The following is a 22,048-nucleotide window of genomic DNA, read 5'->3' as shown; positions in this document are numbered from 1 at the left end:
ACAACAGATTTGAGACAAGGTTTTGCCCTAAAACATACTCTTAAATGCCATTAATGGTGGAAGGGTATATGTAGTTGTAAGGCAAAAGTACTCTTTTTTTCCCTATTTACCACTACTCTACCATAATCAACATTACATATAAAAACTCATGTAGGTTGACTGGTCATTTTGGAGGGCTAAATAAAATAGCTATATTTGTGCTGTATACATTGTGATCCCTGGTTCCATTCACCACCATTGTAAAAATATCTGAGCTAGTACGTTTCTCTACTATGCACCATTTCACATCAAACCAATCTGAATGACTGATTCATCTCAATGATTTACTTATGCAGAAATGTAGAAATATTGGCAGATTAGGCCTTTAAACTTGTGATTTTTTATTCAATCAGACAGCCAACCCCCCACCCCACCCTTAAACAGAAGGCAGCTTAGTCTATTATTAACTAGAAAGGGGGAAGTCTACAGAAAAAGCACAGTATACTTCTTTTCTTTTACAAACAAAATAAAAATCTACCAGCTTTGTGGTATCATGGCTCTGCTTTTAGGCCTGTTGGCTCAGCATTAAAGGGTTAATCGCTGTGCAGGATATAGGAATAGTGGTTCCAGCTTGTGGAAAGCAGCACGAAAATACGGATTTACCCTGTCCAGATTACCACCTATTAAGTCATTAACCAGTGAGCTGGAACAATGAGGAAAGTGCTTGTTTAATGTGGTTATAATTGACTGGAGTCATTTCCTCCCCACAGTCCGCAGTCATATGTCAGGTCTAAACGCATGAAAAAATAATTTGAGAAATTAACATATTTTAACCATGTTTTCTTTCTCCTCCCCCCCCATACCTTTGTGCTAATTTGCAGCTTTCAGCAGAGTGGAAATAGACCATCAAAAACTGCACAAAGCAGCAAACAGTGAAATGAAGAGGAATGGCCTCGAGCGTTGACTGCGTTTTGATAAATTAATAGTGGAGGAGTATCAAATAAATAGTGCTTATATACGTAAACTGCTGACAAAGTGGTTAAACTATTATTTTAACCATTAGTAGACTAGCTGTATATTGAGTACATGCCTGGATATGAATTATTTTCAATGCGTTTACTCACAAGTAGCAGCCAAGTTAAGAAATTGAAACGTAATATTGTGTTTTCACTCTCAGAAGTCCAGGTACACACTCCATCATGCGAAACACACCTCCACCATGGCTGCCTGCCAAAGACTGATTTACTTTAACGTGTTATGTTAGCAGATATAATGTGCTGTACAGTAGGTCACAGATGTGAATTAGACACGTCTCCAGTCATAACACCAAGTTTCACCAATATTTAAAACAACCAAATATAATGTTTTATAATAACGTACAATAACTTTTCAAATGCTGCAAGAAAGCTTTTCTACATAAATAAAAATAATATAAAATGTGAAAGGCAAATAAATGAAAAAATTAAAGATAAAATTGTTTTGATGTAATATACACTATGATTCAAAAGTTTGGAATCACTGTAATATTAATAATTTGTGTAATTTTATGTACAATAAGATATATAATTTCTAAAAATGCAGATTAAAATCTTGTAAACTAGATGCCAAAATGTATTTTTTAGATTTTATTTTGAACAATCAAAGAACTTATTTAAATAGTTTTATTATATACTCTGAACTCGGCTGTTAAATTTAGGGGACTTACGGGAAGAGGTGCCCCCAGGGTAAAATGCCCCCCACCCCTCCTATTTTATCTCCTGAGCAAAATCTAATCTTGACACATTTATCAAATGTGCTTTGGTCTAATAAATTCAGAAATTTTACTTCACTGCATTCTGGGGATTTGTTCTTTTTGGGGTCTTCTGATGGACTGTTTCATCATTGGATACGATTAATCTACACATTTATATTAAGTTGGTTTTATATAATTATATTAAGCTAAGTTCGTTTCTGTGCTATAAATACTAAACTGCTGTTTCAGTTTATCCATTAAATGTGAGCAATTTTATTCATCGACATCCTGTACACGCTAAACTCATGCACAGATATAGTTTAGCTTTACAGTAAATGGCCATTGTGTTTATTTTAGCCTCATTCTTAATGTTTTACAGCTTTCACTGTCATTTTTTTAAAACCATCCAGAACTCCATTTATCATAGCCATGCACTTTAAAATATATAATTTAGCTTAATTGAAACTTTGAAATTGTAGGAATATCATAATGAGTTAATTTAAAAAAATGTCTTTCATATTTTGAAAACACTGATTCTAAACTTTTGAACAGTAGCATGTTTTATTCATAATGTACACATCTAAATTAAATAAATGCAATGCATTACTTTTCATTGTAGTTGATGTATCAGGACAGTTCTTCTCCTCCATTTTTTATGCTTATCTGTCAGTTTTTTAATTACATTATTTTAAAGTTTTTTTCGATCATGTTAAAATTTGCTTAGACTAAACAGTGAAGCTGGTTTCTGCCTTGCGTCAGACTTCACCACTCATTGGGTCGCTTGGTCCTATTTCTGTGAAATTCTGGGTAAAAACTGCAGCATGTACAATTTATTCTCTGTGGTCAATACCATCTAAACTAAACCAGCTACTTTCAGATGCAATCATTGACAACAGAATGGGATGCTCTAGAGAAGCTGCACGTGAGCCTAAGGTCACCATGCTCAATGCCAAGTGTCGGCTAGATGGGGATAAAACCCTCCAGCATTAGGATGTGGAGCAGTGAAACTGAGTTCACTGGAGTGATGGAGCTCCATCCAATCCCTTTGGGATGAGTTGGAGTGGTGTTTGTGATCCAGAACTAATAATCCAATGTCAGTACCTGACCTCACTAATGCTCTTGGATGAAGGCTATCAAGTCCTCACTTTCAACAGCTACAAAACAAGCCATTATCAGAGTGTTTGCAAAAAGCACCAATAACAAAGAGATTTTAAGAGGTAAGTAGTGCACAAATGAAAATGGTTTTCACACCATGGAGTTCTATGGTATATAAGCTCAATACACACACAGCAGGAAACGAATCAGTGCCACCACCTGGCCAGATCAAAAAAAAAATGCACATTCGGCCTACACTGTAGACCAGTGGTCACCAGCCCTCCTCCCAGGGATCTACTTTCCTGCTTGTTTAGTAACAACCTGCATCTAACAAGCTGTCTCAACCCTGACGTAACTCTTAAACACCTGATCCAGATATTCAGAGAACTGGGAAGAGGTCAGTTAGCTGGAGAAGGCAGTGTTGGCAGATTGTGCTTTGCAAGAAGACAGATTACCAGGATCGTTGGTTACCACTGTTGTAGACTATGAGTCTTTTTTAATTTGTATTTTATTTGGAATATGAATGATAACACTGTCTATCGGGATATTTTAAGAAGACTATCGGCGATTTTGTTAAAAAAGACTATTGGCGAATTGTCCAACCCTACCACTGACCACAAGGCATTTTCAGGACGTTCAGACGACTAGGCACCTTGCGTCTTGCTAATTTCAGCAAATAATTCTTGCTAAATTCAGCAAATAAATAGAAATTGTGCACGGAAACTTGCAGGACAATTATATATTTAAGTTTGTTATTTTTACTTTTTACTTCATTTTTTACTAAATCAACAAAACATGAAATTTGATGAGGGGTGTTCAAACGTCTGCAAATGACTGAATAAGAATATACATAACAATACGTCTTTTGATTGTGGTAATCTTTGTGTCAAGTGTTGTTTGAAAACAGCCAAAGTACATTTTCTTCCATGTTGGCTGAGTGACTAGAGAGAAGGAATCTTTGATATTGATTGGTCAACATCCTTGATACTGACGGGCGTACTGACTAGAGCGCTTTTATGTGGGATACACAGCATAGGCTAGAGGAGTGCTTTTCATTTGAGGTACACGTTGCTCCACAGACAACAAAGAGAAAAGCGCACTTGAAAGTGTTTGACAAGGCGTCGTGTGAACGACCCCTAAAATTATATTGATACTGATGAGTTAGTAATGATGTGCTTTTGTTGATTCGCTAAACATCCAGCTGAAACCAAAGATCACACACAGCTTTAAAGACTACTTCAGTGTTACTGCAGACATGGAGAGCAGCAGTTCAAGCATGGTGTGATCTGTGTACCTGTTGTTGCTGTAGTCAATGCCGCCCACTTGCTTGCTGGCCTGAAGGAGGTCCAGGATTCCTGCTGCGCTGCCCCCTTTCTTCTTGGACACCTTGGAATTGCGGCCTTTGACCTCTGTCTTGGCATCTGTGTCTATGTGGAGTGATTCTTCGTCTGAGGAGTCAGCACTCTAAATGAAAAGACACATGAAATAGTGAGTATATAACCTTCACTTAAACATTTGAAGCTACTGTGTAAGCCAAATTCAACAAGTAAACTGAGACATAAAGTTATTTAGTGATTTTATAACTTTGGTTTTGGTCTCGTTGTAGAGACGGGGGGGATCGCTGTGTCAGTAAAGTATCTTTGAGACGGGACGTGTGAAACATAGCGCGAAAGCTCTGTTTCGCAACGACTGAGAACCGGCGTGCAGACTGCAGGTCACATAGCAGCGATGTGCTATTCGCATTTATAAGCACTGCAGTTGGTTTCCTGGTACATTAAATCTGCAACGAGAGACTGTCACACTAAAAAGTGGCAAAGCTGAAGTCGCTTCTCTTTTGAATTTTCCTGTTCCACCTTAAATGGTGCTGCATTTACATCCGGCGCCTCAGTTAGAATTTAAGGTGGAACGGGTAAATTCGAACAAGAAGCTGGAGAATAAGAAGCGACTTCAGCCTCGTAAAACAGCCGAACGTTGAGAGACATTTAACTGATCTACTTTTGAGGAAAAGTTTTCTGGCGGAGATGGGAGGAAAGCGGCTATAGCTAAAGCTTAAAGCAGAGCAAAGTAAATCAGCGTTTTCGTTTATAGTGTTTAGCCTATACTAGCACATTATCACATACTGGACAGTAAATGTTGCGGCTCCCAAGGTGGTTTGATTTTTGTTGAAAGGACAAAATGTTAACATTTGGGTTGTGACTCCTGACCTAACCTGGCTTTAACGCAGAGGGAGCCGGTCGGATTTCTCGCTTATCCAGTGGTGTTTTTGTTATGTGCCGCCACAGACTGTCCGGGCGCTGCACTTCCGCACTTCCAAGTTCCGCCTTTTGTGTTCCGTCAACATTACGTTATAAATTAAATATTTAGAAAATCGATTTTTGACATTTGTGAATCGATTCAGAATCGTTCACGTCCGCATCGCGATGCATCTAAGAATCTATTTTTTCCTGCACCCCTATTAGGCACTATGTAAGACCTCTCTGTTATATGTTTTAGCATTAACTGATTTAATGATAATTGTAATTAACTGAGTCAATGAGTAACTCAACATCTTTTGGCAACAAACTGTTTCACCAATCATTTGGAAATCTGTGACTGTAAACACGTGCATTTGTGAGCTGGTGTAGGTGATTCTTGCATGGTGTGGGTAATGGCTGTTTCTTCACTTTAAATGACTCACACAAAAGTCACTTGCATTCTAATAGGTTCCCCTTGAGGAGAAACTGCAGATGGCTAAACGTGCGCAAGTGAGGGAGTTCCACATGCTTTATAAATTATAAAAAAAGTTATGATAGTGCAGTGGCTCACTGGAGTTCAGCTACGGATGCCCGTGGGAAACCATGTATGATCATCAAGTATTCTTTTTCATTTTTCAATTTTACAACTGAGGTGCTTAAACTGTACAGAAAATGCTGTGAATCTTCCTCAGACTGTGTGTTGTACACTGGAAAACCCACAGCAGAGAGTTAGGATTTTTCCATACTGTGGTCTAATGACTTATTCCATAACAATCCCTTGTTTTAACAGAAAATGCGAATAAAATATTACCAGTACATATTATTTGATATTATTTCACAAACTTATTAATTTATAAATTTAATTAGTCCTCTCTAGTACTGTATAGGCCATTCTACCAAACTGGTTCAAAGTCAGTTGAAAATACATTTCAGACTTAACTGACTGGGAGTTTAGACTAAAATCACTTTGCTTTGAATAACCCTACACCTTAACTATGTTCATATTATTAAAATAAATGACTGTTTCAGTAGTGACTGTTTCAGCTGTGACAATTTCAGCTAATTCTGAGCATAGCTCAAAAATACTAGCCAGTACATGACTACCAAACACAGCCCTGAACAGTTGTACACACATAAAATCATAAAAGTTTTGCACTGAAACACAAAAAAGTTTACACAACTGCATAAAATATGTGTTTCAGCAATGACAGCTCTTAATGTTACATGCTGATTTTTAGACTTGGTCTTCAGACTTCAGGGATCTAACGTGGCCATATTGCAGTCTCACTTCCTGCTCTAAAATGCAGGGATGTGGCTAAAATAAGGCTCCATCTATGGACTAGACTAAAACGTTTTGTGTTTCAGTAGTGACATGAAAATACAGGACAACTTTTTTTAATAAAGTATTTTAATTTAAAAAATAAACTCATGATAAACCTAATTTGTTCAAAGTTGTTTTTTAAAACAACATTGAAAAAAATGCAAAAAAATGCAAAAATGAATTTGTATTATTTTAAGTATAAATAGGGATTAAGGTTTGGGACAGATATTTCCCAATACAAAGCACTCTATCAATGATGATTTGCATATATTTAGCTTATTACTATCTCAATTAGTGTGTTGGGTTTAAACAGATCATAACCTGACTCAAGTAAATATCTAGGGTCTGAATACTTAATTTTTTTAAAATATTTTTTACTGTGGGACCACACATCGTTTGAATGGTCCAGATCAATTCTTTTTCCCAACAAGGCGATTATTACCTGGCATTATCGCTGGCTTACTTGTCAGTCACTGCCGATTTCTGATTACGTCTCACAGGCCTAGTGTGAACACGTACATGAAAGTAGTTCACCTGTGTTGATTCATGAGCATGCCTTGAAAAAGCCCTGTGACAAGAAAGGTCACTATCTGACCCTCTACGACCCTGCACTGTGCGTGCCTTTCTGTCTCTTGTGGTTGACTTCCTCACTCCCGGCCGCTTCACACCACAACTATTTCCTTCATCAGTCCTGTGGTGGTGCTTGGCTCGGCCCTGTGGCTTTCTCTCTTTGATTCGCTCTGTGTGTTAGTCTAAGTCAGAACATTAAGTGGAATTACACCAGCCCAGCAGTGGGACACATGTGATCTCTACTGGAGTGTTTTTTAAACGCACCCAGAAGGAATCTATTAGTTACTTCACAAAATAGTAGATTGTGATTAAGTCTCAATTCCTTAGAATTTATAATTAATCAGTGACTTTAAGTTCATGCCATTCTTTAGTTACAGAAATGGGTTGTAGATGTTGGTCTTTCATTAGTACTTAGTTGGAAGTTCCCAAAAAGCTGTAAGTGTGAGGAAACTTCCTGCTTACCTTAATTACTGCAGGCTGCGTTTTTGGCTTTTTCGTTGGCTGGATGGGCTCTCTGATGTTTGATAAAACTGAAAAAAAGAGATTCAGAATTTTAGAAGACATTTTAAAAAATGACTATTGATAAGATAAAACCACTATGAAATGAAAACTGAATAGGGAAGTTATAACTGTGGGCTAAAAGCTTTAAAAATGATTTCCTGAATAATTACCATTCCACTACTACTGAACAGTATTTCAATACTTTATTAACATGTGATTGTTCCATATGCTGTAAGACTCTGTATTTGCCCCATAGCTAAAGCTACATAAGGATGGGACAATATGAAAATGTTATAAATAGCATGTTTTTCAATATTATCACGTCATTGTTGAAAATGTAAAAAAAAATGAAAATGAAAAGAAAAAATTAAATGAAAGTTTTAAAAATACAATCATTGGAATCAAGTTAGATATTATTAGGACGACTGAAAAAGTTTGAGCGCCCCAAAATAACTTTTGTTAATTTTCTAAGTGATGATAATTACATATTTTCTTCAGAGAACACACTTAAATATGGCTTTTTCTGCTCATTTCAAAGCACAATTATTGTTTACTTGCTAAATTCAACATATTGGCACATTTGCAAAATTAATGGCACATTTCATATTTTAGGTTTTATTTTTTGTACAATATGTTGAAACTCAGCAAATACATAGAATTTTGCCCTAACATTAGCAGAAAAATGTTAAGTTTAAGTTTCGTCTCTGTAGAGGATGTGCTAACAAATTTTCACTTAAGAAAATACCAAATTATGTGATTTGACCAGGGTGTTCCAACTTTTGTGTACAAATATATAACCATACACATATACTGGAATAATTCAAATTTAACATTTTACATCATAGGACATCATTAAATCTGGTGACCATCATATTCCTAAAGCTATTTAAACAACAGAACCCTCTAGGTCATGTGTTATCATGAATATCATTATAGCTGTGGCAGTAGGTCATTCACCATAACACCTTGAGTATTTTATTACTTTTATGCCAATTTTGAAAAATAAAGGAAAAAGTAATACCTCAAAATTTACTTTTTTTAATATACTGACAATTTCTTTCCACCAAAATTAGTAGCACACTGTTGTCCAAACACTGTTGTTACTTAGCACTGATACAGAAAAAACTGTTGTTATCAGATAAACAATGCAGGCAAAACACTTTTCAACCCATCAGATTGTGAGGTTGTGACTAACTGTTGTACAAATTGACATTACTCACAGGAAAAGTCCCTCTTGACAGGAGTTTTTTTCCGCCTGATTGGAAACTCGTCGATTTTTAGCTCCCCCTCGTCTGAAACGTACTCATACTCGTCTCGTACAGGCTTGGGTTTGTCCTCTTTTACATTTTGTAAGGAGCCAAACACGCTGGAGTTGGTCTGAGTCTTCAGCGTCTTCGCCCTGAGGAAACAGCGAGCCGATGGAGCCGTGATGGATCAGGCAATCAGAAACAATCAAAAACTTTGAAAAGTTAAACACGAGAGATTAAGTCAACAACTGCCAGATGATTTCGTGTCTAAAATATGGCTGTGTATCGTAATGTCAAGTTTCTGATAAATGTAGGATTTATTATCTTCATTTTCACCCAATTTAGGGTTTAGCCTATCACATGACAGTACCAGTCTGGGAATGTGAAGGCAACACATATTTCTTTGCCCGCCTGGACGAAAACATTAAGCACCCGAGTGTGCTATGTAACCAAACAGACATCTGACCGCTCTTCTGTTCTTAAGGAATCAAGGCCATGGTCAGCACACGGCACAGCAAGGACTTAGAACTTAAAACACCAAAGTTTTTTTCAGCTCTGTTTGTCTCATCTGTTGATTTTTTATTGTTTTGTTTGATGAGAGTATTTGCACTTATTATACAATAAAATGCATCTGATGTTGATTTATATTCCTATATATAATTTTCTTACTGAATAGAGGTGGTTTGTGAAACATATAAAATAATGAATTTGTATTTTGTTTTCTCCATGCTTTTTAAGATTCTTTACCTCTTAATGTGATATCAGGACTGATTCATGATATTAAAAAAACATTAGATTAACTCAACTCAAGTGTTTATTTCTGCTGTTTAATCTACTCTTCTCCATTAAAAACATGACCTCTCCATGCTGTTGTGGCATTTGTTTCAGGGATAAAGAAAGTGATCTATCAAAGCTGAAAATTCGAAGATTTTTGTTTGTGTTACAAACTTTTTTCTGCATAAATCAATCAATGAGATGTAAACAGTCATTCAGAGTGCTTTGGTGTGAAATGGTGCATTAAAGAGAAACTTACAGATTCTGATTTTCTTTACAGTGGTGGTGATAGGAACCAGGGGTTGCGATGTCTACAACACAAATATAGCCATTTTATTTACTATTCAAAATGACAAGTGAACCTACATGTGTTTTATGAGTTTTATATGTAATGGTGATGATGGTAAAATGGTTGTAGATCTGAAAAAAATATGTTTTCTTTGGGTAACATTTTACTTTATAACGCCCTGCCATGACTATGAGGTTTAGGCCAAAATCTTCATAAAACATCAAGCAGTGTATTCATAACCATTTAATGTAACAACTTAGAGGCATTAAATATCTGATATCTGATAATAAAATATTAGATATCTGGTTCCTATCACCACCACAAGTTTCTCTAGAACGGAGCATTTCACATTAAACAACGCTGAATGACTTTGTTTACATCTTAATCATTTAATTATGTAGATATGCTGGAATCCCCCTTTATAATGAAGAAAACAAATGAATAGGAATATACTTAACATTTTAGTCACCTTTTATTGCTACTCTGATTAAAGTAATCCAATAAGTGTTTCAATAGTGATGTGAATTGTGTTCTGAATGTGTGCACACTCGCTCAGAACTAAAGGCAGCATAGAGCTTCTTTTATATAGAATCTTAAATGCTCTACATTTTACTATGACCAGCATGAACATGCATTTGGCCGACCTACTCTGGGGGCAGACTGACAAGAGTTAAATCACAGAAACATCTTTATTGCATTGATCTTATAGGGTTAAAGCACAGCAGTAGAGTAAATCCATGCACTGCTAAACAGACAAATTCATGAATGTAACAGAACAGAAAATAAGAAGAATTTTAGAAATTCAGAATTATTTATGCCTTGAGCCCGTGGCTTATTTAGTTACTAACCTTAAGGCTTTTATTCAGAACCAACTCTGAAACTACTAATTTAAGCTAGTTTCTTAGTAGTTACAAGAGTTTAAAGAATTAATAAAGGTGTAAACCCACCAGACTGTGTATTTGAGAATGCAGTAAAATACATACCCCAGCAATTTCTTGTTTGACATTGAAAACGAAAATTTATTGTCTTTATGTCCCAGCGGCGTCTTTTCAAATTTGTGCTCCTCTTCCATTTTCAGTAATGAATCTGGTTTGCTGTTCTGCAAGAGAATAACATAACATATTCCTCGATCACTGTTAATCATTCCGGATAACAGCATAAATGAGATCATACATTTCCTTGAAGAAGTTTTTTAATGTTTAATGTTTTTTTCTACTTCATAATTCTGTTTTGGTTCAGTAAAAAAGATTGAAGAGAGATGATGTGAGATGACTGAAGTGAGATTAGCAGTATCATCTGCAGTCAAAAGAAAAGAATTGCAGTATGTTACGTCATATGAAAATACTTACAGCATCGCATTGCTTAGCACAAATCTTTAAAAAACTGCAAAAAAATAACATCATGGCAAAAGTATTAGGATTCCCAGTCTCTCACTAATAGCACTGTCAATTGCAGGTTGTTTCCATGAATCAATCAAGTTAGAAGACTGTACAAAAAAAATGCCGGCTGGGGCTTTAAGATGCACAAATGTAATTATATTTCTCGTGCAGTCTGTTTTCTTTTAATGTGTAATGTTAGTCCACATCCTGAATCAGCCCTGATATGTTGTCTGGATTTAGAATATTCTGTGGCAGCGCAAACTCTTTTTTTTCTTACCCTTTGGCATGATTTTTAAACTGATAAAGCCGTGCTGCAGCCTTGCATGCATGCAAAGTTTTCCTTTGCTGCTCTAGGTAAAACTCAGTCAGTTTAGCCTGGTTGATTTACAGCAGCGAGTCACACTGAAGCAAGTTGAAGTTCCAAAGCATCGGCATCTTTTTTCAGTTCCATGCACCCAAGCTAAACTTAACGTAAAGTAAAATAAGTAGAAGGGAAGAGCTGTGGAGTAAAGCTAGCATTACAGTGTGCTGCAGAGAGATCTAACAGGCAGCTTTTTAACAAACTTCTCTCTCATAAAACAGAAAAAACTGATTATGTTGGCCCCCTTATTAATGGAATGAGAACCCTAATTTCCCAACTTTTTTACAAGCTGCTTAATGTTAATTTATTCCTAATAAATGGAAGCAGCCACAATTGCACACGACATCACAGGTGTAGTAGGTGATACGGAAGATATTTAACATCATTTTCACAAAGATGTTTTCACAATAGATATGTATCACAATCTTTAGTTTTTGAACAAACTGGAAAAAACTAAATGCCCCTCATGAACTTGGCTTGTAACTCACTCGCTCATTTTTAGCTGGCTGAAAATTCTCCACAAGGGGGTGTCATCAGCAGTCACTTTTTAATTTTTAAGAGTATTCCTCACATCAATGACACTTGTGTTCTTGATTTTATTCAATGTTTAAAAATGTATTATTTTACAAAAATCATCCAGCATTTGGTAAAAATATATAAATAAAATAAGATAAAGGCATAAAAGGCTGCAATCTATTTCTGTTACTTGTTACTACACAGTTTACACAGTTACTCTTCACTGGTTATAGTTGTGTACCAGCTCTCTATAACTGGTGTAAATCTGTCTTTATTATGATACAAGCAGTTGTTTAGTGTTCTAGAAATACTGACTTAACTTGTATTCAGAAAATTGATCATATTCTCAATAGCATATCGTTTTATTGCTCATCCTTAGTCGATAGTGATCGAACAGGAAAGACTGAAGACTCGGGGCCTGACGACCTTGGTGAACATTTTAGCCAAAATATTCCCTCCATCTGTAAGTGCTTGGGGAGCTGCTTGGACCTGGCCGCTTGGAGCGACTACAAACGTATCAAGGCTGCTTGGCATTGACTTTTCCACGAAACCAAAGCCCTCTAATGTCTTCCGTTCACCAGAACTAGGCCTTTTTCTACAAAAGCCGTCCCAACAATAACGACACAACATGCTTATTTTTGCGGCAGAAACGGAGGCATATGTAAATACTTACCGAGCGTGCCGGGGATATGACATAGTGTAAGAGAGCATTAGGTAAACTCTGAGCCTGGGTGAAGGGCTCTGCTCTTGCTGCCTTTGATGAGCTCTGAACAGAAAGAATGACTGAGCCACAGAGTTATTTCTGCTGATTGCTTTGATCTGAGACGTGTAAATCACTTTTGGACGATTCTCGAAGCCACCCTCCCTCCCTTTCACTGCAACTTCTCAACTTGTCACGGGGCTTAATATCATTTGCATGGGCTTTCAAAGCTGGCTCTTGCCTGGTTTCTACATTAAAGGATCATCACCATGTTTCCTTTGTGGGGAACACCAGGATCAGATGCATTCTCCTTGCAGGCTTACCTTGTATTTCCATTTTGCTTCCGTCTTGTTTTTGTTGAGTTCTCGGATTTCGAACTTCTCAACGTCGTTCTGTTTGTTCATCTCTTTCTCCATGAAGCTCATCATGGTCTTCGGAGGCTGTAAAATCAGCACCAGGAAATGACTAGTGCTTAGTAGTTTGTCTGAACAAAATTCGGTAGTTTTGTGGCTTTGATTATACTCGTCATGGTCAAAATATCACCTCATGATCAAAAAAAGAAAACCGTCTACCTAGAAAACTAACTTTATAGTTGGATTGGAGACATGTAAAACGTCTTGATTTAAAATTAAAATTAATTTAAAATTTGTTAATTTGTAACTTCAAAAGGCTTTAAAGGTTTGCATGTCAAAATTTGGTCATATTGGTTCTATTCATCATTAATTTTTTTTTTTCAAATTATTTTTCAAGTGGAAAGATAGATTTACAAGGTTTTTTTATGACAGCAACAATATATTATTTGCATTATGTATACTAAGAATACATTATGTATACTAAGTTAAGGTGATTTCTGATGCATTCGGTTTAAGCAACAGAACACTTGAGGTCATCTGCTGTGGTGGTTAACATCTTGGCTGCTCTTCCCAATTCACAATACCTCAAGTGGTCTATTGCTTTTATACAACAGCTTTGCAAAGCAAAGAAGAAAAAGTAAAGAAAAAAGGGTTTTTCTTTCTGGCATTCCTTCCACCAAAAAAAGATCAACACAGAAACATCCTAACACTGAAATCTTATCTGTTTAGTCACCATAACAACTTCAGTTAGGATTGGAATTAGAAAGGTAGCTATTACAGAATAACAGTTTGTAAGTTCATTATCTTATAACTCTAGATAACATCTTTACAGTATTAGAGAAGCGTCTTAACTGGATAAAATTCCCTAAATACTGGCCTAAATTTGTGATAATGCCAGTGGAGGTTGTTAGTGGTCCTAACCTGTTCTAAACTTCCACTTCTACCGTTAGTCTTTCTGTGGAACATAGAATGTTATCGGTTCTAGGCAAGTGTGACATGCAGCATAATAAGTTCACTATAACTAGCAAAATGGTATTAAATTTACAGTCGTGTGCAAAAGTTTGAACAACCCCAGTCAAATAATGTTTTTTGAGTGAAAGTAAGTAAATATTCTCTATAGAAAATATTAGAAAAAAATTAGAAAATAAAATATAAAATGTGCCATAACTTTTGTGCAGGCCACATTTTTATTTATTTATATATTTTTTTTATTACGTTTTATTTTTTCCTATATTTTAAATTTGTACAGTATTTGTGCATTAAAATGCGCAGACGTGGAGGAAGTGTTAACCTATTTTCACTTATTAAATCAACATTTAACTAGGGGCACCATAAGACTGTATTCACATTGCAAAACAACAGTGTGGATAGAACGGTTTTCAATGCTTTTCAGGCTGTTTGTTAAGAACTAACTGTTATATAATCTCTGTGATTGTACAGTCAGACAAGAATCGTTCCAAATCCACTCACCTTTGCTTTTTTAGGCTGATCCATCTTGGAAAGGATGTCCTTGGCATGGGACTCCAAAGCTGCCAGGCTGGAAGGCTTTTTCTCAGGCAATCCTCCTTCTTTCACTTTCTTCGCTTTCTTCTTCCCACCTTCCTTCACTTTGGGCACCTTTGGGGGCTTGGGTGCCTTGGGCATTTTGGGCGGTTTCGGTGGTTTTGGGGGTTTTGGAGCTTTCTTCCTGGCCAGTTTATCTCGCGGTGGAGTGGACATTAGCGTGGGAGACACAGGCTCTTCCGGCTCTGGTGGGGCTGAGGGGGGCTCCTCTGCTGGGGGCTTAGAGTTGCTAGGCTCACTCTTTATGGCTTTAGTTGCATTCTGGAAGACAAGAGACACAACTCATTAAAGGAATATATTGGTGCTTTTTTCAGATCAGGGAAAAAATTATATACATTTGATTTTTTGCCAAACAATTGCTTTACAAATCTGAACAAATGCTGTAAAGACATGTAGGTACTACCTCTGCAATCCGAATCTCTTTGGCAAGGTCTTTAATGAGCTGTGTTGGCTTCATATTCTCAGGAAGCTCATCTTCGTGCTCTAGAAGGGCCTGAAGAAGAAATGTTTATTAACAAACCAATTCTAACACATTTGCAGTTCAGAAAGACTCTAGATCAACCTTAAAGGCCTCATATCTTATATTTGTCTTGTATTTTATTTTGAGGTCCACTTACACTGTTTGTGTGGTTTTACAGACCAAAGCAGTTTTAATAAATTTTTGCATGACCATTTTCCAACTTCACTTTATCCCTTAAAATTAAATAGGATGTTTTTGTTTCTGAGCCTTTAAGATTTATGAATGTAAATGACCTCTGTTGTAATTGGCAGCCCTGTTTTGTGCCTCATTTGTGCCTGAAATACTTCTTGTAACTGCAATAGAAATGGGCCGTGCTAAGCTGCTGTAAGTCGAACAGGCGGATATATGTAAATGCTCTGATTTCTGTGACATCACAAATACAATTAATTAAAAACAAGCTGTTTACGAAGTTCAGTTTCCATATATGGGGTATGTGGACTGGGTAGGGAACTGGTAACATTGTCTACATATGAAATCAAATCCTTTTATTTAAACAAAAGCAAGGAAAATTAGTTTTCTATGATATGGCCCCTTCAAGAACACAAAAAATTCTAGGACTTCAGTGTATACCTACCTGTTTTTTAGTCCATGATCTGAAGGCTCCGTTGATAATTTTGGCACCATGTACCAGATAAGGGGCTGGTTGTTTATTTGCCTTATGTAAACCTGCAAAATATGTATTAAAACATTAGTATTGCTCTGACATTCAACGTTACTGGACTGGAGAGTTTAACTGCCAAAAAGAACATATCTCTACAAAATGGACCATAAACACAGTATTCTTTAACATTTTGATTTTCTAGCAAATTATTAAATAAGCACAATGCAACACCGAGGCTATCAAAAATTAGGAAAAGCTAAAAGATGTTGGCTTTAGAAAAGCCAGTAATGCCCAAACATTACAATACAATCTTTCTGAAGACCAAAAACAGACATTTTTCACACCATTTTAACAAATTACACAACATAACAAAATTCCACAATTCCTGGACATCTGATATTTTGGGATTACTATAAGAGTACTACACATTATTGTTATTTTAGGAGTACTACACACATTGAAGCCCTGCCACTCACTGGCCATTTTATCAGAAACACCTTCCATAAGGGTGCACTTTGCAGGTATGCAATTAAAAGTTGTTATTGCACCAGTCAGAACTATTGTTGTTTTTGTACGAGGCATGTCGTCTCAATAAATGCCTTTTCAGCTCCATTTTATTTACATACAGTCAGGTGTAAAAGTTTGAATATGCCCACCCCCAAATTACATGTGAAAATAAGTGACACATCATCTACAGAAAAAAAAACACTTAAAAAAGTCATTTTTTCTGTTAATTTCAGTGCACAATTTCTATTTATGTAAAAAACAGAATACAACATATTGGGAAAAAATAAAACATAAAATACAAAATGTAACATAACTTTAGCACAGACTACATTTTATGTTTTAGTTTTGTTTCCAACATGTTAAATTTAACAAATAAACAGTAATTGTGCATTAAAATATGCAGAAGTGTGTTCTCTGTAGAGGATGTGTTGTAACTTATCTTCATTTAGAAAATCAACAAAAACATGTACTTTAACCAAAGACGCCCAAACTTTACAGCAGTGTTTTTGCCTCAAACCAACAGTTAAAAACACACCTAATACATAATCTGTTTTTTTGCCATGTAAACATAAGATGACAGCTAACAACTGTGAAAAATTGTTACAATAATTGCCATCAGCTCAAATAATTGCAATCAGGCATTTATGTAATAACTGTGACAGGCCTAAAATATTTAGTCACGAGCGTCTCTGTGGTCAGAAACTGACCACTTGTTTAAAGGGCTAGAGGACAGCTTACACAAACTGTGCATCACTACGCTACGGTCTCTAACTGTGTTTAAAACCCAAACATCGTCACTCTGACCAGAACTGCTTTAACAAATACACTTAAAAACCTCATTAAAAACATTAAATATGGATGATTTCTTTGCCTCTGCTAAATGATCCTGGAACCTTTCCCAGCAACTTTTCCTTAAATTGTTAGCTATGGTGCCCGGCTCTGTGGCCCCTCTGTCAGAAACACTCAGAGCATGACACTCTGCTGAAAGGTGAAGGGGGCTTTATATCAGAAAGTGCACTGGCAACCATAGCCATTACCGCTAAATAACAATGGCCATTCATACATCAAACTGATTACTGTGATCCGCAGGGGCCTGAAACAGTTACACGGCTTTTCCTAACGCATGCTTCAACACTGATTACATTGGACTGGATACATGGCCACTACAGGAAATACACTGCACACTGCATTTAAATTAATAACATGAACACAAAGTGAAAGCTGAAAGGGTGGATGGAGAGAAGAGGTCCAAGGCTGGCAGGGGGCCAATGGGGCCTTTTGGGAAAAAAGCCAACCCCCCCCCATTTACCTGCAGTCACACGAGGATCTCAAAAAGATGACCCTGAAAACAGACCCCCCCAGTGCGCCCAGAGAACAAGTGTGGTCCTCAACCGCCTGGTGCGTGCGCATTCCATACGCAATCTGGACGAATTAAGGGAACGTGAGCGGGGGGAGGAAAAAAGAAATGGTGGAAATATAAACAGAGCGCGCAGGGCCAGCTGAGAGGAGTTTAAACACCGGGCTGTAATGGAGCAAGTGATTCTGCCTTTTGAAGCTAATCATCTGTGAACTCTGCGATGCACCGATCTAATGACTGCAATAATATTCCTGCTGAACGAACTCTACCCATCTGCTCAGCAGGCCTCTGCCAGAAACAGGCGAAAGCGAAGGCCCTTAGACCCAATAAAAGAGGCCTTTTAAGAGTCCTATAACTATAACTTATACTGAGATTGGGCTGTGTGGGATAGGACCAATATAGCACTTAGGAGGATTGGCACCCACCGTGGGGCGTCATTTAGAATATGAAGTTAACAGCTTTACCGAAAATCCTCTTCACACAAACTTGGAGGAAAAGGGCAGCAAACACAGGATTCAACAGTGACTGCTACGTGTTTTTGGGAATTATTTATAGTCTCACTGGCTACTGATGAAGAGGTGAACTACGCCACCTAGTGGTATTTGTAACAGGCTGGGCTTATGGATGTTAGTGATTAACCGATTAATCATAACTGACAAACAGTTAAATGTTCAATCAATACCTAATAAGCAACAAACGACTGAAATTTGAATCGGCAGGTTTTTCATTCAACTTGAATGTTTTTGAATTGTACGCATGAGGGCACAAGAGCGCATCTTGTTCTGGTAGGCCTGCTTAGCAAAGCACATGGCCAAGAGTCGACCACTATACCCAGACATGCTGAAGTTGAAGAATTGACTCTTTTGGAATCTACGTCGGAATCACTAACCCTGTTGTGTGGGATTACTTTTTACAGGCCACATGGTAAGATGCACACTATGTAACATCTGCAAGCACTAATTGAGCAAAGACAGCTCTTGTCCATGTCCTTGTCCATGTTCTTGAGGTGAAAGTGCGATGAACAGCGGTGTGTGGAAATTACACAACTGATGTATAAAATGAAAGACAATGATGCTGCCCACCACTGCATACTGGCCAACAGAATATGTAGTGGATAGCTGGTTAACGGTTAATCATTGTCTAATTCCGATCAGTTATCAAATGAAAAAATCTCCAAAAATTCACACTCCTAGACAGGCTATTCGGCAGACGATGCTGAATTGTTTGCTGAATAATAGCAGTTAATGTATTCCTACCTTGTACAAGCAGTTCAACAGACATTTTATCAGCCATCAGCACAGAAAGACTTTGCAGGTTTACATTTAAGGGTTGACATGTCCATTGCCTGCTGTCCCTGGCAACTAAAAATGCAGAGCCTTTGGCCCAACACCATTAATAACAAGACCACTAATTTTGCAATATAAACAAAACTATCTGCTCTTTAATGGCCCAAACTGGCATTAAAAAAAATATTTTCAGATAACACACATCAACTAAAGCGGTACATCCAAAGCATGAGGCAACTGGCTGTTCAGCACAATGAGTCATGTATAATTATACTAAAACATGTTGGTACAGGTGTAGCAGCAGCATTCAAACAAAGATGAGTGAATTATTTCAATCATTAAACTGCACATACAGATCAGCCGAAATACAAACAATAAACTGGCTGGCTGCAAATTGCAATCCTGACCAATTCCAAGTGCATCCCTCACTATAAACCCGATTCTAGAACTCTGAGCATTTCTTTGCAGCCTGGTGCTATTAGGGGTGGGAATCTCTAGGCACCTCACGATTCGATTCGATTATGATTCAGAGGGCTGCGATGCGATTATAAAACGATTATCGATGCATCTTGATGCATCTTTTTTCTATAAAGAATTTCTTTTTTTTCTCACTGTGTGACAACTGGGAACTTTTAAAGCAAAGTATTTGTAATGATCCACAATGAATTTAATTCCAGTATCTTTTATTACTAAATCAAATGGAAGTGATGTGGCAAGTGAACTGGAAGGCTCTCAGTCACTGCTCTTGTTTGGAGCACATGAGACGCAGGCTGCCACTCATTTGCGATAAAATGTGCATCATCATCATCATCATCATTAACCGCTTAGTCCAGATAGGGTCGTGGTAGCAGTTGGGAGAGCAGAGAATCCCAGACGACCCTGTCCCCCACAACTTCCTCCAGCTCATTCCCAGGGACCCCAAGCTGCTCCCAGGCCAACTTGGAGATATAATCCCTCCAGCGAGTCCTAGGACGACCCCGGGGTCTTGTCCCAGTAGGCCGTGCCTGGTACACTCCCACCGGGAGGCATCCAGGGGGCATCCGGATCAGATGCCCGAACCACCTCAACTGGCTCCTCTCAATGCGGAGGAGTAGCAGCTCTACTCTGAGCTCCTCCCATATGGCCGAGCTCATCACTCTATCAAGTAGAGTGTAGCCCACCACCCTGCGAAGAAAGCTCATTTCCGCCACTTGTATTCGCGATCTCATTCTTTCGGTCATTACCCACAGCTCATGACCATAGGTGGTCTCCAGCTTTTCGTTCGAATTGTCCCGTTCCACCTTAAATGGTGCAGCGGTTACATTCTGGCATCCCAGGCACCATTTAAGGTGGAACGGGAAGATTCAAACGAGAAACTGGAGAACAAGAAACTGACTTCAGCCTTGTAAAAAGTAGAACATTGAGAGACATTTTACAAGAAACTGTTCTACTTTTGTGGAAAATTTTCCCGCTGGTGATGCAAGAAAAGCGGCTACAGCTGAGCTAAAGCTTAAAGCAGAGCAAAGTAAGTCTGCGTTTTTGTTTGTATTATATTTTTACCCTACACTAGGAGATTAGCATGTACTGAGACACAAGTACAGCCAAGATGGTAAAATGGACTCAAAATGTTGTGGTTTCCAAGGTGGTTTGATTTGTGTTGAAAAGACAAGATGAGTCTTACTAACATTTGGGTTGCCGACCCCTGCACTAGCTTTTAATGTAGTGTGCACGCCACAGACTGTCCGGGCGCTGCACTTCTGCACTTTGCAAAGTTCTGCCCTTTGCATTCCATCAGAATCGTCCACATCCGCATCGTGATGCATCTAAGAATCGATTCCCCCCCACCCCTAATAGCCAGGTTATTACAATATGGCTTTTATGCTGCTGGCAGTGCTGACAATAAAAAGGTATTGGACAACAATGAGTGCATATACATGCACTCAATAATCCAATCATAATCGGATTTCTGCAGTTATCTGATTATTCAAATGGTCATGGAAACACCATACTCCGATCTAGAAATCCGATTAAAAAAACCTGATAAAGAGAGCTGGATTTTAGCTCAGTTATCAGATTTCTCAGTGCATGTAAACTCATACTCTGATTTTTATCGGATTTCTCAGTCTGCGCATGCACGAGAACAGACGGTGGATGTTGTGAGATGGCAGCAAAACACTTTTGGAGAGGCGCTGAAACCAAACACTAAATAAAGGATTTAAATATTCTTTATTTTCTAGATAATGTATGTTCAAATTTTCAGGTAAAGTGGTGTGATGTTTAAAAAAAAAAAGCCACAGCATGAGTTTCACCTTATGTTTACATCATTTCTTCTTCTGTGAGTTTATTGAGTTTATTTACTATATCATATTTATGATAAGAACCATATTCAACAAATTAAGTTAACGTAATACATTTTTATTGTGCAAAATAGTTAAAAACAACTAAACAGTATATAGATAAACCTATGGTGCGTATGTGTAAGCACGCAGCAGCTTCTCTGGCTTGGCAAATGGTGTTAAATGTTGTTTCACAGCTAAATTTCTCAGGTCATTTGTCTCATACGCGCCTCCCATTAACTCATGCTTACATCTAAGAGTCTGACTCTGCTAGAGTTTAGTAAATATTACCACATTACATGTCGTTGTCTGATACAGCTGACCCATGACACTGCAGACACATTGTCAGGTTCCATTTACTGGCACACATGCATGCGTCACTCAGTAGCACATGTGCAGGTCAGAAATTGCTCTGTGGTTTTGGTATTGGCAATACTGATACTGTGGTTAAGTGCCAGTATCGGTGCAGATACCATATCGTTATCGGTGCAACCCTACTTGCAGCTAGCATTAGCTTTGTAGCTCTAGTGTAAAACTAAAAAAGCAAACCTGGGACACCAAGTTTAGTTGAAAAATACAGTAAATTCGATTTTTTTGCCAAAACCTAGCATTTTAAAATCAAAGCAAAGCATCAAAATTAACATGACTGAGCGCAATACTCACTTCTAAATCTCTCCAGGTAGTGCCTCCCGGTGTACCAGCAGGCCGTCTCGAAGTTGGGGAACGGAGTGAGGCTGGCGACTTTCAGCCTTTTTTCCACTTCATATGCCCTGAGTGGAGGGAAGCAAATGGGCCTTCACAATGTGGATTAATGAAAAGTGCACTCAGAGCGAAAGCCACCAGTGCAC

The 22,048-nt window shown here is 37.7% G+C and overlaps 1 protein-coding gene across 3 annotated transcripts in view; it reads right to left on the bottom strand.

The window, feature by feature from the left end:
* phf2 (PHD finger protein 2) overlaps positions 1-22,048 on the bottom strand; it is a 64,404-nt gene that overhangs the window by 15,092 nt on the left and 27,264 nt on the right. For all 3 annotated transcript variants that reach the window (XM_036559024.1, XM_036559025.1, XM_036559027.1), the window contains exons 9-17: positions 21,864-21,970; positions 15,709-15,800; positions 15,018-15,107; positions 14,522-14,875; positions 13,022-13,138; positions 10,726-10,841; positions 8,653-8,831; positions 7,394-7,461; positions 4,101-4,270 (exon numbers count right to left, since the gene is read on the bottom strand). In XM_036559024.1, coding sequence (XP_036414917.1) covers positions 4,101-4,270; positions 7,394-7,461; positions 8,653-8,831; positions 10,726-10,841; positions 13,022-13,138; positions 14,522-14,875; positions 15,018-15,107; positions 15,709-15,800; positions 21,864-21,970 — 1,293 coding nt within the window. The remainder of the gene's footprint in view (positions 1-4,100; positions 4,271-7,393; positions 7,462-8,652; positions 8,832-10,725; positions 10,842-13,021; positions 13,139-14,521; positions 14,876-15,017; positions 15,108-15,708; positions 15,801-21,863; positions 21,971-22,048) is intronic.

Source organism: Colossoma macropomum, unplaced genomic scaffold, assembly GCF_904425465.1.
Source record: "Colossoma macropomum unplaced genomic scaffold, Colossoma_macropomum, whole genome shotgun sequence".
NCBI lineage: Eukaryota > Metazoa > Chordata > Actinopteri > Characiformes > Serrasalmidae > Colossoma > Colossoma macropomum.
The sequence above is the reverse complement of the archived record's forward strand: the minus strand, read 5'-3'. Positions and strand labels throughout refer to the sequence as shown.